Consider the following 14,454-nt stretch of genomic DNA (forward strand, 5'->3'; position numbering starts at 1 on the left):
AAGAAAGAAAGAAAGAAAGAAAGAAAGAAAGAAAGAAAGAAAGAAAGAAAGAAATCGAGTTGGTGATTAGCTTCCCAGAGCACACAACTGGCACAGGAAGGATGGAACCAGGGAGTGTGTGTCACCGAGGCCCACGGGGAACCCTTTATAGAGCACATTTTATATCCTGGACTCACTTCTGTGTAACACCAAATATCCATGCCACTTTTTTTTTTTTTAAGATTTATTTATTTATTTTAGAGAGAATAAGCACAAGTGGGTGGGGGGAGGGGCATAGGGTGAGAGAGAGAGAAAATCTCCAGCAGGCTCCCTACTGAGCACAGAGCCCATCATGGGGCTCGATCCCAGGACCCTGAGATCATGACCTGATCTGAAATCAAGAGTCAGGTGCCTGACCGACTCAGCTACCCAGGAGCCCCAAATATTCAAGCACCCTCTTCTTTGTTTTTAAAGATTTTATTTATTTACTTATTTATTTGAGAGAGAGAGCAGGAGAGAGACTGAGAGAGCACAAGCAGGAGGAGCAGCAGAGGGAGAGAGAGAAGCAGAGCCACCCAGACGCCCCTCCAAGCACCTTTATTTATTTATTTACTTTATTTTTAAATTTATTTTCATTTTTTTTCCCAAGCACCTTTAAATGCTCCCATTGCATATGCCAAAAAGCCATGGTGAATGCCGAGGTTAGTGATACTAAATAAATACAATGGAAGATTTACCTTCAGGAAGGATTTGGGGACATGTTGTGTAAGGGGTCAGGAAATCTGCACCCTGAAAGGGTTCAGTAGATGAGGGTAGGTGCTATAAATAATGGTGCCAACTGGAAATGTCCTACCAGAAAGCCCTGAGTAAATGGAAGCCGACCTGTGGCAACTTTGAACTGGGAGGGAGGGCAAACAGGCCTGGTGCAGACCTGGGGTCAGAGGGCTCTTATCAGTCCTTAACTTCATGGCCTCCAGTTAAAGCCCCAGACCGCAGAGGAACATCTCAGAGAACTTTACCCCCAGAGCACGGCCCACGTTGCCATGTGCCGGATGGGCCCATCGCATACACAGAATCGTGGAGGCCACTCTGGTGCATGGTGACATCACCTGTGCATAGGGCTCGGAGCAAAACCTGCGGACGGGGCCCTGGCAGCAGGAATGGGTGCAGGTCAGATGTGCTGGTTGCTTGTTTGAGGGCCACTTGTGCCTTTTGATGCCGCTTGCCACTAAGCAGCCTGCAGTGAACTAAGCTGTCAGCTGGACCAGCCCACGGAGAAATGGCTTCAGGGAGGGCTAACAGCGGAGACAAGAGGCCCCTGGGTGGCACAGGGGGTTAAGTCACTTGCTCTCAGTCCAGGTCTTTTTTTTTTTTTTTTAATATTTCATTTATTCATGAGAGACACACAGAGAGAGGCAGAGACACAGGCAGAGGGAGAAGCAGGCTCCATGCAGGGTGCCCGATGTGGGACTGGATCCTGGGTCTCCAAGATCAGGCCCTGGGCTGAAGGTGGCGCTAAACCGCTGAGCCACCTGGGCTGCTCTCAGCCCAGGTCTTGATCTCTGGGTTTTGAGTTCAAGACCTGCGTGGAGCTTCCTTAAAAAAAAAAAAAAAAATAATAGGGGCACCTGGGTGGCTCAGTGGGTTAAGCACCTGCCTTCAGCTTAGGTCATGATCTTGGGGTCCTGCAATCGAGCCTCACATCAGGCTCCCTGCATGGAACAGGGGAGCCTGCTTCTCCCTCTGCCTCTCCCCCTGCTCGTATTCTATTTCCTCTCTCTCCAATAGATACATACAATCTAAAAATAATAATAATAATAATAAAATAAAATGGGAGGCCAGCTTAGCAGGTGTCAGCGACTGCCGCACTGGGTGGAAGGCCCATGGACACACCGTGATAGCCTCTGTTCCGTGGTTAATTGGAAATGGATAGTATGATGTCGTGTATGTAAATCAGCAGCCGCGTGTTGCGTATGTACCATGTAGAGCTGTCTTGCATTTTTCATCTTAAACCAGTTGGGGACTTGGTTTAATGCATGAATGACGTCCTGCGGGTCCCTCAGGCCCGGGACACCTGCCTTTCCCCCACGAGGCAGGGGAGGGGGCAGGACGCACCTGGTTTCTCCGGGGCAGCAGGGACTGGTAGGGGCTCGGGGGTAGATGGCCTTGCCCTCACCCGCGTCTCACGGTCCCCCCGCAGCTGTGCACGTGTGACAAACTGTGGGAGAAGATCGTGCTGTCGGCCTGCGACACCGTCACCCCGGACATGAGGGCCCTGGCCGAGGACATGGGCTGGAGGCAGATGTTCTTCACCAACAAGCTGCAGCTGCAGCGGCGGCTCCGCAAGAGGAGGCAGGGCCAAGGAAGCCACAGGAACAGCCAGCTGTAGGGACGCGTGTTCCTGCCCGCAGGGGGCTTGGCGCCAGGCTGTGTTTTTTCTTCTGTGTCCAACTCTCCTCCCCCCATCGGAAAAGCCTACAGGGTTTGCACACAGGTGCAGCAAAACCCGACTGGGCCTTGCCTGAACCCCGGCCCCCCCATCCCATCCCACCCCCGGAGTGGGGGTCAGATCCCTGGCCCCAGCAGAGGGCTGGGCGGCAGGAAGCCTGGGACACCCACCCGCCTGCGGAAAGGGGCTTCTGCTGGACAGAGGGCGACAATAAATGATCATTAGCAGCTTTTCACTACCTGGTTTTCTCGAGGCACTGGAAAGGATCTCTGAAGTGCACCCCCCCCCGCCCCTTCCCACCCCCCACCCCAGGAAGCGGTGAGCCAGTCGGGTGGGCCCAGCCGCCTTCCCAGCTCTCTTCCCTGCATCCCTGTCCCGTGGGCTCCGGTGCCAGCTGCCATCCCTGTGGACAACCTCTGATCCGGCCACGCGGCGAGACTGGAGCGAAGTCCACCTCCTGCTCGCACAGCCTCTCTCCCAGGGCCCCGCCTTGTCGGATAAATCTATCAACTCTCCTTATAGGGACGCTGCCCACCCCTCCCCACCCCAAGGACTAGGGACAGCTACCACTTTTATTTTCTTATTTTTTTAAAAGATTTTATGTATTTATCCATGAGAGACACACAGAGAGAGGCAGAGACACAGGCAGAGGGAGAAGCAGGCCCCATGTAGGGACCCCGAAGTGGGACTCGGTCCCGGGAATCTGGGATCAGGCCCTGGGCCAAAGGCAGACACTCAACCTCTGAGCCACCCAGGGGTCCCCAGCTACCAGGGATTTTTAAGGTTTAACCAGGGATTTTAAGATCACAAGCTGTGGGTGACCGAGTGAAAAACCTAAGTACAATTTGTAGTCTGTTAACTTGGAAAAGGGGTTAAAAACAGTACAGTTTTAGGGGGAGGAAGCTCTACTTCCCTGAGATGGGTGATTTATAAATTGTTTTCTTACTGTGCTCTCCCGAGGATGAAGGACCCCAGACAATGACACTCAAGGCAGCAAATAATCTGATGACTCCTTTTAGGCTACAGAAAAAGGTAGCTGTCAGCCGCCCATCCCCTTATTAACTGTTACCATTTCTTTTTCCCTCCTGCCACCTGCACTTTAGTGCCTGGAAGAAATAATAGATGCCCCACCTGCTAGGGCAGAGGAATTTCCTGTGATGCCTCAAGGCCTCCTGCATGGTCTGTTCCCTCCACTGAAATCCTTCTGAAGGGCTCTAGCCACGGCTTAAGTGGCAGGTTCTTTTTCTTTCTTTTTTTCTTTCTTTCTTTTTTTCTTTCTTTCTTTCTTTCTTTCTTTCTTTCTTTCTTTCTTTCTTTCTTTCTTTTTCTTTCTTTCTTTCCTTTTTCTTTTACTAAATCTGTGTTAATATCAAACCAGATTTTTAACCCCCACCCCTTCACATTCACACCCTTAAAACTCAGTCATAGATTTCCAGCGACATCTGTGAAATCGAGCTCAGTCTGCTTCCTGGCAGACAAGGAACCTGTCAAAGTCGTGTCTGGATGTAGTCCAAGCAAAGAGCAAAGGTTTAATTGGTGAGAGAGCCAGGCTGCATTCCCCACCCAGGGTGATGGGGTGACCGGCCAGCTGGGGGGGAGGCATGCACTTCTGCACAGTTTCTGCACCTTCGTGTCTCCCCAAAGTCCTGGGACTTCACCCTTCAGCGACTTCTGATTAATACCATGGGTGGGCAACCACTGTGTGTAGGCACATTTTGTTACGCAAGGTAATGACATAAATATAAAGTTACAGCTCCTTCGTGACATCGATGCAAATATGTCAACAGCTTAAGCATTTCCTATGTTTAATCAACTAACGGAGACTCTGAAAGCTTATGGGCAGGCACGGCTCTCTAGATTCAACATAACTTAGTAAACACAAATGTGGCCATTTGAAGACTCTTGTTATCTACAGAAAATATTATAACATAAAAATAGATGCTAGCAGTAGATAACCATGAAAAATGAGTCATCGATACGTTGACTATTGCTGATAATAGTTAAAATAACACATTATTAGATTATTCCAGTGATTATGAGCACAAATAATTTGGGTGCCTTATTATAATTTTTTTGGGGGGGTGTAAAAAATCCACAACAATATCACCAACCTAAAATCCTGCAGGGGACTCCTATCTTCAGCTGTTGAAACATTTTGCTCCTCCTTCTCTGGCGGAATTTTTCATCTTAGATCCCGTCGGATGGGAACGGATAGCTATGGTGATCCTCCCTGCCTCTACAGATAGCTCTCATGTGGATGAATTACTCCGCTCCGCGTATGACGTACCATTTCAGAGTGAAATGCCACAGCACTTTATAATCTTGCCCTCTTGTCTCTTAAAAGTGTTTCTACTTGTTCTCACTTACCATTGTAATAGTAAAATGCTGATATTTTCTGATGATTTATATGTGTAGGGTTGTAAGAACAACTCCTTAACAGCAGATGTGAAAATTCATAAACTAAAAAAATAAATACATTTTACTTAATATCAAGTTCTGTTATTGCTTTTTTTTTTTTTTCCCTGAACAAGTTAGTGTAGTACGTGCATTCAATCCCAGTTATACAGAATCCAAAATGTGGTGCACTGAGTAGACTCGAGAATTTAGGATTGATATTAGGATTATTTTTTTTTAAGGTTTTGTTTATTTGTTTGAGACACAGAGCAGGGGGAGGGGAGAAGGGAGGGTGACAAGTTGATCCCATGACCCCGAGATCACACGACTGGAGTCAAAAATCAAGAGTCGGACGCCAAACCGACTGAGCCACCCAGGCATCCCAGATCGAGACCATGACTGGAGTGAAGAATGGGAAGCGGAGGTTATGGACAACTCACTAGCCGCCACTTATCATTATTTTCCCAGATGCTTCTGTCCAACATGGTCACCAGCCCTCATTCATTACCCCAAACTGACTCCCAAGATGCCAAAGATTAATATAGAACAACCTTACTAAAAACATAAGACATTTGCACAGCGTAGTTTTTTGCTCTGAGCCTTAGTGGGATGACATTTATCTTCAGTTTGTGTTAAGATAATACACTGTGGGATAATATCCAGGCTTTTCAACTCTGAACAGTTGGTTTCAAGTTACAATGAATGTCTTCAATTGGATTTTAAAAACCCTAAGTAGACATCACATTAAAGAAAAACGTGTCCTGGTGGTTAAAAGCATAATGCTATGCATCAGGTCATTTTACAAGGAAGAATTGCTATCTTAGCTTTACAGATTTACTGTTTTTGTTTTTTTAAAAGATTTTATTTGCTTTTTCATGAGAGATACACCCAGAGAGGCAGAGACACCAGCAGAGGGAGAGGCAGGCTCCCCGCGGGAAGCCTGATGCGGGACTCGATCCCAGGACCCTGGGATCATGACCTTAGCCAAAGGCAGATGCTCAACTGCTGAGCCACCCAGGTGCCCCTTTATTTATTGTTTTGAAATGAGGTTACTCACACACCGGGGTAGCAGTGTTTTGTCCTCAGAGCATAGAACAGTCAGGGCCGGGAGCACAGAGAACTCCATGTTTCCCTCCCAGATCTGTGTTCCTTCCATGTAGATCTCCAGAAAAGTAATTTTCAATTGTGAACTTGTTCTGCACATCCGGAAAGTCTGGAAAGACCAGCCATAGGTCCATGGTCACAGATTGAGTTGGAATAAACTTAGAAATTATAATAATAGCAGCTTCCATTCATTGAGTGTGTACCGGGTGCCAGGAAACAGGTAGTAACGAACTTAATTCTTATAGCAACCCCGGAAGGTAAGTGACTATTTATTATTTCTGTCTCATAGATCAGAGATCTGTAAGCTATGACATAGGCCTAATTTGACCAGCCCAGTTTCCGAAGATTAAAATTTTATCGGAGCACATTTTTTGTATTACCTATGGCCATTTTCACTTGACAGTGGCAGTATTAAGTAGTCACAACATGGATGTATGGGCTGCAAAGCTGAAGTTATTCTCAAAGAGGACATTTTCCCCAAGGTTTTATGACTAATAAGTGGTATAAAGTTGAGACTTAGATCTATACCTAAAATCTTTATTCTTTTTTTAATTAATTAATTTCTTTGATTTTTTTAATTGAAGTTCGATTTGCCAACATATAGTATAATACCCAGTCCTCATCCCATCAAGTGCCCTCCTCAGTGCCCGTCACCCAGTTACCCCATCCCCCCACCGCTTGCTTCCCCAAAGTCTTTGTTCTTTGTTCTTTTTTTTCTTCTTTGCATCAAAGTCTTTGTTCTTAACCACAAATGCTACACATCACTTCTCCTTTCAGAGCCGAGACCACATTTGACCAATGGAATTTGAAAAGGTGATAGGATTTGCCCAAGGTCATTTGAAATTATTAGGCCCTGAGCACAAGATAAGAGACCATTCTAATTTAGTTGTCCAGAGAATATTCCAAGTCTTGATGAACTAAATTATTTCTTTTTTCTTTTTAAAATTTTAATTCCAGTGTAGTTAACATAGTGTTGTATTAGTTTCAGGTGTACAGGATAGTGATTCAACAATTCTATCCATTACTTGGTGCTTATCATGATCAGTGTCTTCTTAACCCTCTTCGCCCATCTCCCCCATGCCCCCACCCACTTCCCCTCTGGTAACCATCCGATTGTTCTCCATAGTTAAGAGTCTCTTTCTTGGTTTGTCTCTCTTTTTGCTTCTTTGTTTGCATCTTTGTTTCTTAAATTCCACATATGAGTGAAATCATATGATATTTGTCTCTCTCTGATGGCTCATTTTCGCTCGGCATTATACACGCTACCTCCATCCATGTTGTTGCAAATGGCAAGATTTCATTCTTTCTTACGGCTGAATAATATTCCACTGCATATACACCACATCTTCTTTATCTGTTCATTTGTTGATGGACACTTGGACTGCTCCCGTAATCTGGCTTTTGTAACTAATGCTGCAATAAACGTGAGGTGCATGTATCCCTTCAAATTAGTGTTTTTGTAATACCCAGTAGGGTGATTACTGGCTCATAGAGTAGTCCTATTTTTAAATTCTTGAGGAACCTCCACAATGTTTTCCACTGTAGCTGCACCAGTTTCATTCCCACCGACAATGCACCGGGGCTCCTTTCTCTCCACATCCTGGCCAACACTTGTTGTTTCTTGTGTTTTTTATTTTAGCCATTCTGACAGATGTCAGGTGATACCTCATTGTGGTTTTGGTTTGCATTTCCCTGGGGATGAGTGATGTTGAGCATCTTTTCATGCGTCTGTTCGCCATCTGGATGCCTTGTTTGGAGAAATGTCTTCTGCTCATTTTCTCATTGGAGTATTTGGTTTTTTGGGGGTGCTGAGTTGTGTAAGTGCTTTATATATTTTGAATACTAACCTTTTATTGGATACATCATTGGCAAATATCCTCTCCCATTCAATAGGTTGTTGTTTAGTTTTGATGGTTGTTTCCTTTGCTGGGCAGAAGCTTTTTATTTTAACGTAATCCCAATAGTTTATTTTTGCTTTTATTTCCCTTGCCTCAGAGGGCGTGTCTAGAAAAATGTTGCTACATCTGATGTCCGAGAAATTGCTGCCTGTGCTTTCTTCCAGGATTTTTATGGTTTCAAGTCTCACATTTAGGTCTTTAATCCATTTTGAGTTTATGTTTGTGTGTGGTGTAGGAAAGTGGTCCAGGTTCATTCTTTTGCACGTAGCTGTCCAATTTTCCCAACACCTTTTGTTAAGAAGACTAGCTTTTTCCATTACATATTCTTGCCTCTTTTGTCAAAGATTAATTGACCATATAATTGTGGGTTTATTTCTGGGCTTTTTATTCTATTCTCTTGATTTGTGTGTCTATTTTTGTGGCAGTATCATACTGTTTTGATTACTACAGCTTTGTCATATAACTTGAAGTCTGCAATTATAATACCTCTAGTTTTGTTTTTCTTTTTCAAGATTGCTTTGGCTATTTGGGGATCTTTTGTGGTTCCATACAGATTTTAGGATTATCTGTTCTAGTTCTGTGGAAAAATGTTGTTGGTATTTTGATAAGGATTGCATTAAATCTGTAGATTGCTTTGCATAGTATAGACATTTTAACAATACTTGTTCTTCCAATGCGTGAACGTGGAATGTCTTTCTATTTGTTTGTGTCATTTTCAGTTTCTTTCGCCAGCATTTTATAATTTTCAGAGTACAGGTCTTTCACTTATTTCGTGAGTTTATTCCTAGGTATTTTATTATTTTTGGTGCAATTACAAACAGGACTATTTCCTTAATTTCTCCTTCTGCTGCTTCATTATTAGTGTATAGAAATGCAATAAATTTCTGTACATTGATTTTTGTATCCTGCAACTCTACTTAACTCATTTATTAGGTTTAGTACTTTTTGGTGGAGTATTAGGGTTTTCCATATACAGTATCATGTCATTTGCAAATAGTGAAAGTTTTACTTCTTCCCTACCAGTTGGGATGCCGTTTATTTCTTTTTGTTGTCTGATTGCTGTGACTAGGACTTCCAGTACTATGTTGAATACAAGTGTTGAGAGTGAACATCCTTGTCTTGTTCCCAACCTTAGGGGAAAAGCTCTCAGTTTCTCCTCATTGAGGATGATGTTGGCTGTGACTTTTTCATATAGGGCCTTTATTTTGTTGAAGTATATTCCCTTTACAACTACTTTGTTGAGGGTTTTTATCATGAATGGATGTTGTATTTTGTCAAGTGCTTTTTTTTTTGCATCTATTGAAATAATGTTTTTTATCCTTTCTCTTGTTGATGTGATGTATCACACTGACTTATTTGTGAATGTTGGACCGTTCTTGCATCCTGAGCATAAATAAATCCCACTTGATCATGGTGAGTGATTTTTTTTAATGTATTGTTGGATTTGGTTCGACAGTATTTTGTTGAGGATTTTTCCATCTGTGTTCTTGATGAATTAAATTATTGCCCATTTTTTCTATCAACAAGCATCTTGAGTTCATTTAAACAAAGGAGTTGATTCTTTTTCAAAGCCTTCACACACTCTTCAAGAAAACTAAGTAAGGGATTTTTTTTTTATTATATTCAAGGGATATGGCTCACTGGGACATTCAGACTCAGTCCCCTCTCCTTCCTGCCACTTTGCCCACTTGGGAACCAGTCCCTCCTAAAGACTCTTACCTTTTACTATTTCACCTGACAGTGGAAGGGGCTCCCCAGTGCCAAAGTTCCCTGCTTGTCATTGTTGGAGGTCCATACAGTTCATCTGTGGCACTTTTAATGCTCTTAAAATGCTCTGGTGATCTCTTCCCTCTGCATGACTCGGTTCTCCTTTCCTGGGTGACAAATGCTGCTGCTCCCCAGCCTTCCTAATTCAGCATCAGCATTCTCTCCTCATTTCCATGTTTGTGGACATTTTTACTTTGGAGACCTCCAGTCCATGTAAGCCACACTGCAACACGGCCAACAAGGCCGGCGATTCTGTAGCCTTCACATCTGGGATTTCTGGGGTGAGGCCAGGCTCCCCTTTGAGGAGCCACTTGTTCCAAGCATTTGTGATTCTGCTCTCTGCTCTAACCTGGGCCTGCTCAGACCCATCTCTTCCTCTTCATCCAGTAGCCCTTCACTCTTACAGGCCTGGCTGTTATGAGGTCACCTGCCCTCTCTGGACTCTGTGAGCAGTGACACCTTTAATGACACCTGACAGCTCTTCTTCTTTTGCCTTCGGTGTCTGCTGGACTGGCAGACAGCTTCTTCCCTGCTGCAGACTGCAGAGCATCGCTGGAGAACATGCTAGGATGCTCCGCCTTGGTGCACTATAGAATCTGGCCAGGCCCCCTCTGGCTTCCTGCCACTGCTTTCACAGCCCATTTCTTGTCTCATCTATTTCCTGGACTCTTCACAGTGGCTCTTCAGACTTTGCCTCCCACTTTGCAGAAGTTATCAGTGTAAACTTTCCAGCATCTTTTGTCTCCTAATTTTTAAAAAAATATTTTATTTATTTGACACACAGAGAGAAAGAGAAAGCACAGGTGGAGGGGAGCAGCAGAGGGAGAGGGAGAAGCAGGCTCCCCACTGAGCAGGGAGCTCAATGTTCAGCTCGTTCCCAGGACCCTGGGATCATGACCTGAGCCAAAGGCAGACACTTAACCCACTGAGCCACCCTGGTGCCCTTCTCTCCAGCTTTAAATGTCCCTGTTCTGGCCCTGCCTTCTCTTCTTTCTACCTTCAGAGGCGGATGATGCCTTATTTCCAGTGCTCACTCCTTCCCATTGGCAGGGACCATGGTCTGTCCCATCTCCATGTTTTCCTTCACCTTCAGACTCTCCTCACAGAGCCCCATCCCTTTTCTTCCATGTATCCATCTCTCCTTGAAAGAAGCTTCACTTCTACTGTCCTTCTTTGTACCATCCTGTTTCTCTCCTTGGCAGCCACCAAACTTCTTTAACTCTTCATTTACTACCACCCCCAAGTGCTCCCACTCTGTCCTCTGGTCTTCCTGTCTCCCTCGGCAGTCTTCTGAAGAGACTCCTTCAGCTGTTACCCTGTGTTCTCCTGGTTAACACATTTCCAAACTCTGTTTATTTATTAGTTACTCGGCACCAAGCCCTGGACTCAGCACTGGGGATGCTCGAGTAAACACAACACAGCTCTACCCAGCAGCAAGTTCATACTCTGTAAACACGCTGCTTTCTTCCTCTTTTATTTGAGAGAGCGAGAGAGAGAGAAAGCTCATGAGTTTGGGGGTGGGGAGGGGGAATGAGCAGAGGGAGACGCACACTCCCTTCTGAGCAGGAAGCTCGACCTGGGGCTCCATCCCAGGACCCTGGGACCATGACCTGAGCTGAAGGCAGACACTTAACCCACTGAGCCACCCAGGCATCCCTGCCCTCGTTCTTTCACAAGTGAAGAGTAGAATGTTTCAGAGGCTATATAACCTGTCATGGTGCTAGTGATCCGATGGCTAGTGGAATGTATGCTTGTCTATTTTTGTGTTTTCTAGAATGTTCTTTGGTAGTAGGCTTGGGTATAAATATGTTTGTTTTTCAGAGACTGCTTCAGTTCATTCTCAGAACTTCTACTGTGCTCTTGCCAGCTATCTTTGTTATACTTGCTGAATGTATGTAATTTCATTATCATGGAATAAATCATTTTGATATCCTGAAGTCTTCCTGTGTGGAAACACAGCAATAGTTACTATACCTTTTGGCTTATTTTACATTATAATTTGCCAAATAGTTTATAGAATTTATTTATTTATTTATTTATTTATGATTTTATGATTTTATTTATTATTTATTCATGAGAGACACACAGAGAGAGACAGAGACACAGGCAGAGGGAGAAGCAGGCTCCATATAGGGAGACCGACGTGAGACTCGATTCCAGGTCTCCAGGATTAAGCCCTGGGCGGAAGGTGGTGCTAAACCATTGAGCCACCCGGGCTGCCCAATTTATAGGTTTTAAACTTTATATAAAACTCATGATTTTAGAAGTTAATAGCATTTTATTCTAAAATTTAAAAATTTACTTATTTTTTATTATATTCAAGGATGGATCATTTGCTTTTAAAAAAAAAGAGATTAGGAAGCTTGTTTTCCTAGCCCACAGCTGCACCATCTAAGCCTAAAGATGCTGAAAAAGAGGAAACTGAAATCTACTTTAAAAAAAAGTATAAATATGAAACAAACTATTTCTTAAGATTTATCTTTTCCTTGGCTTTATGATGTTAAAATTCTACCTTTTTGGTGCCTCTTAAAGTTGTGGCACCATTTTGAGAATAATAATGCAGAGTTTCAAGAAAAGGGAAGTGAATATTTTAAATGTAGATGTGATGAGTTCATTAAAAGCCAAAAATTGATCATTACAGCCTTTCAAACAAGAAACGCAAAAGCCATTGAAGTACCACGCAGGGAAGTGACTGCACTGAACTGCCTGGAGACAGGCACAGGCGCCCGTACAGCTGACGCTGCTGAATGCCTGCTGGATGGAGAGTCAGCAAAAGGAATCACAGCAGTGCCACTTTCTAATGATACAGTAGCTTGTCAAATTAAAGATTTAGCTGCAAACATGAAGGCTGAGTTAGTATCTTCTCTGCGGTATTGTACTTTTCGTCATACACATGGACAAATCAATAGAAGTGGCTAGACTCACCAGTTTGCTTGTGTTCATCTGGTATCAGCACCAGCTAATCCGAGATCTTCTTTTTCCTGAAGACTTTATTTATTTATTTGAGGGAGAGAGAGAGGGCATGCACAGCGGGGAATGGGGGCAGAAGCAGAGGCAGAGGGAGAAGCAGATCCCCTGCTGCATAGGGAGCCAAATGTGGGTTCGATCCCAGGACCTTGAGATCATGACTTGAGCCAAAGTTGGATGCTTAACTGACTGAGCCACCCAAGCCATCCCCTCATCTCCTAGATCTTTTTTTTTTATAAATTATTTTTTATTTATTGTTTTATTTATTTATGATAGTCACAGAGAGAGAGAGAGAGAGAGGCAGAGACACAGGTAGAGGGAGAAGCAGGCTCCATGCACCAGGAGCCCAACGTGGGACTCCATCCCGGGTCTCCAGGATCGCGCCCTGGGCCAAAGGCAGGCGCTAAACCACTGCGCCACCCAGGGATCCCTCCCAGATCTTTTTTTATGGGAATGCTTGAAAACAAACTCAAGTGGTGCTGAAACATTCACAATATTGAACAATTTTATTCACCCTCATGGCTGATCCCAGAGCAACTGTGTTGATGTTTGCACTGATGGTGCAAAAGCAACGGTGGCTCAAAACTACTGGCGCCTTAGCACAGGCCGAAGAATGTCCTGGAAGTCATTGTATTTTTCCCTGCCATGCGTTTGCTGCCAAATAATGGCCGGATTCACTTATCTTTGTTGAAACTGTAAAAATTATCATCACCTTACCTTTATTAAGTCTTTCCTCTTGAGTCCACATCTTTTTTTTAATATTCCGTGTGACAAAATGGGAAGTCGGTACAAAGCACAGCTGCTGTAAATCAAAGTCCAATGGTTGTCTTGGGGAAAAGCACTTCTGTAACTAAGCTGCAAGCTCACTGGTGCCTTTTCCATGAAATGCCGTGTTTATATTTGGCAGACACATTATTGAAAATGAGGCTGTCACTTCAAGGAAAATAACTGCAGTATTTGTTGCCAATGATAATATTTAAGCTTTCAAAAGGAAATTAGAATTTTGGATAATTTATATCAACCTCCATGAGCTTGTCCACTTGCCAATTGAGATAGAATTTACATACCATGAAATTCACCCTTTGAAAGCATATAATTGGGTGGTTTTTATATATTCACAAAATTATGCAACAAGTATCTAGTTCCAGAACATTTTCATCAGCCTGGAGGATACCCTGATAGCAGTGCCCATTAGCAGTCACTCCCCATTCCCATTTCTCCCCCAGCCTCTGGCGACCACCAATAAGCTTTTCTGTCCTTATGGATTTGTCTAGTCTGGATATTTCATATAAATGGAACCACACAAGATCATGTGATTTTTTAAACACACTGTATAAAATATAAAAACATCTGGAAGATCTATAAGACTCAGTGGACCCATATTTTCCAAATGACTAAAGCTTTATGTTACATAATCATAACTGGGCAAAAGATTCACCAAAGTGCAAGACAGATCAATGGCTTCTAATGTGAAGATTGTACAAAAAGTTCGTTGATACTGTGTCAGATTCCACATTGCCACTAACCTGTAAGAAATATAAGTGTGTTGAGTTTTGGCATGGTATCAAAAAAATCCCTACAGGGTAGCTGGGTCGCTTAGTGGTTGAGTGTCTGCCTTTGGCTCAGGTCATGATCCTGGGGTCCTGGGATCGAGTATGGCATCAGGCTCCCTGCAGGGGGCCTGCTTCTCCCTCTGCCTGTGTCTGCTTCTCTCTGTGTATCGCTCATGAATAAATAAATAAAATTTTAAAAAAACCCCTACAATTATCTGAAAAGACTTAAAATAGTCCTCGACCCTAAAATAAAATATTCCTCCCCTTTCCAACTACATATTGATATATACACATTTCTTCATGTATGTCAATCAAAACCACCTATCACAACAGATTGAATACA

The 14,454-nt window shown here is 43.7% G+C and overlaps 1 protein-coding gene across 6 annotated transcripts in view; it reads left to right on the top strand.

Annotated features, from left to right (window-relative positions):
• Window positions 1-12,759, top strand: part of FBXO36 (F-box protein 36) — a 107,130-nt gene extending 94,371 nt beyond the window's left edge. For 4 of the 6 annotated variants that reach the window (XM_072796584.1, XM_072796585.1, XM_072796587.1 and 1 more), the window contains one exon: window positions 2,180-4,915. In XM_072796584.1, the coding sequence (XP_072652685.1) occupies window positions 2,180-2,368 (189 nt within the window). In that variant the 3' untranslated portion in view covers window positions 2,369-4,915. Of the gene's footprint in view, window positions 1-2,179; window positions 4,916-12,232 lie in introns of those variants that run through there. The other 2 variants (XR_012016666.1, XM_072796586.1) reach the window with 2 other exon arrangements.
• The last annotated feature ends 1,695 nt before the right edge of the window (window positions 12,760-14,454 follow it).

Source organism: Canis lupus, chromosome 24 (assembly GCF_048164855.1).
Source record: "Canis lupus baileyi chromosome 24, mCanLup2.hap1, whole genome shotgun sequence".
Classification (NCBI taxonomy): domain Eukaryota; kingdom Metazoa; phylum Chordata; class Mammalia; order Carnivora; family Canidae; genus Canis; species Canis lupus.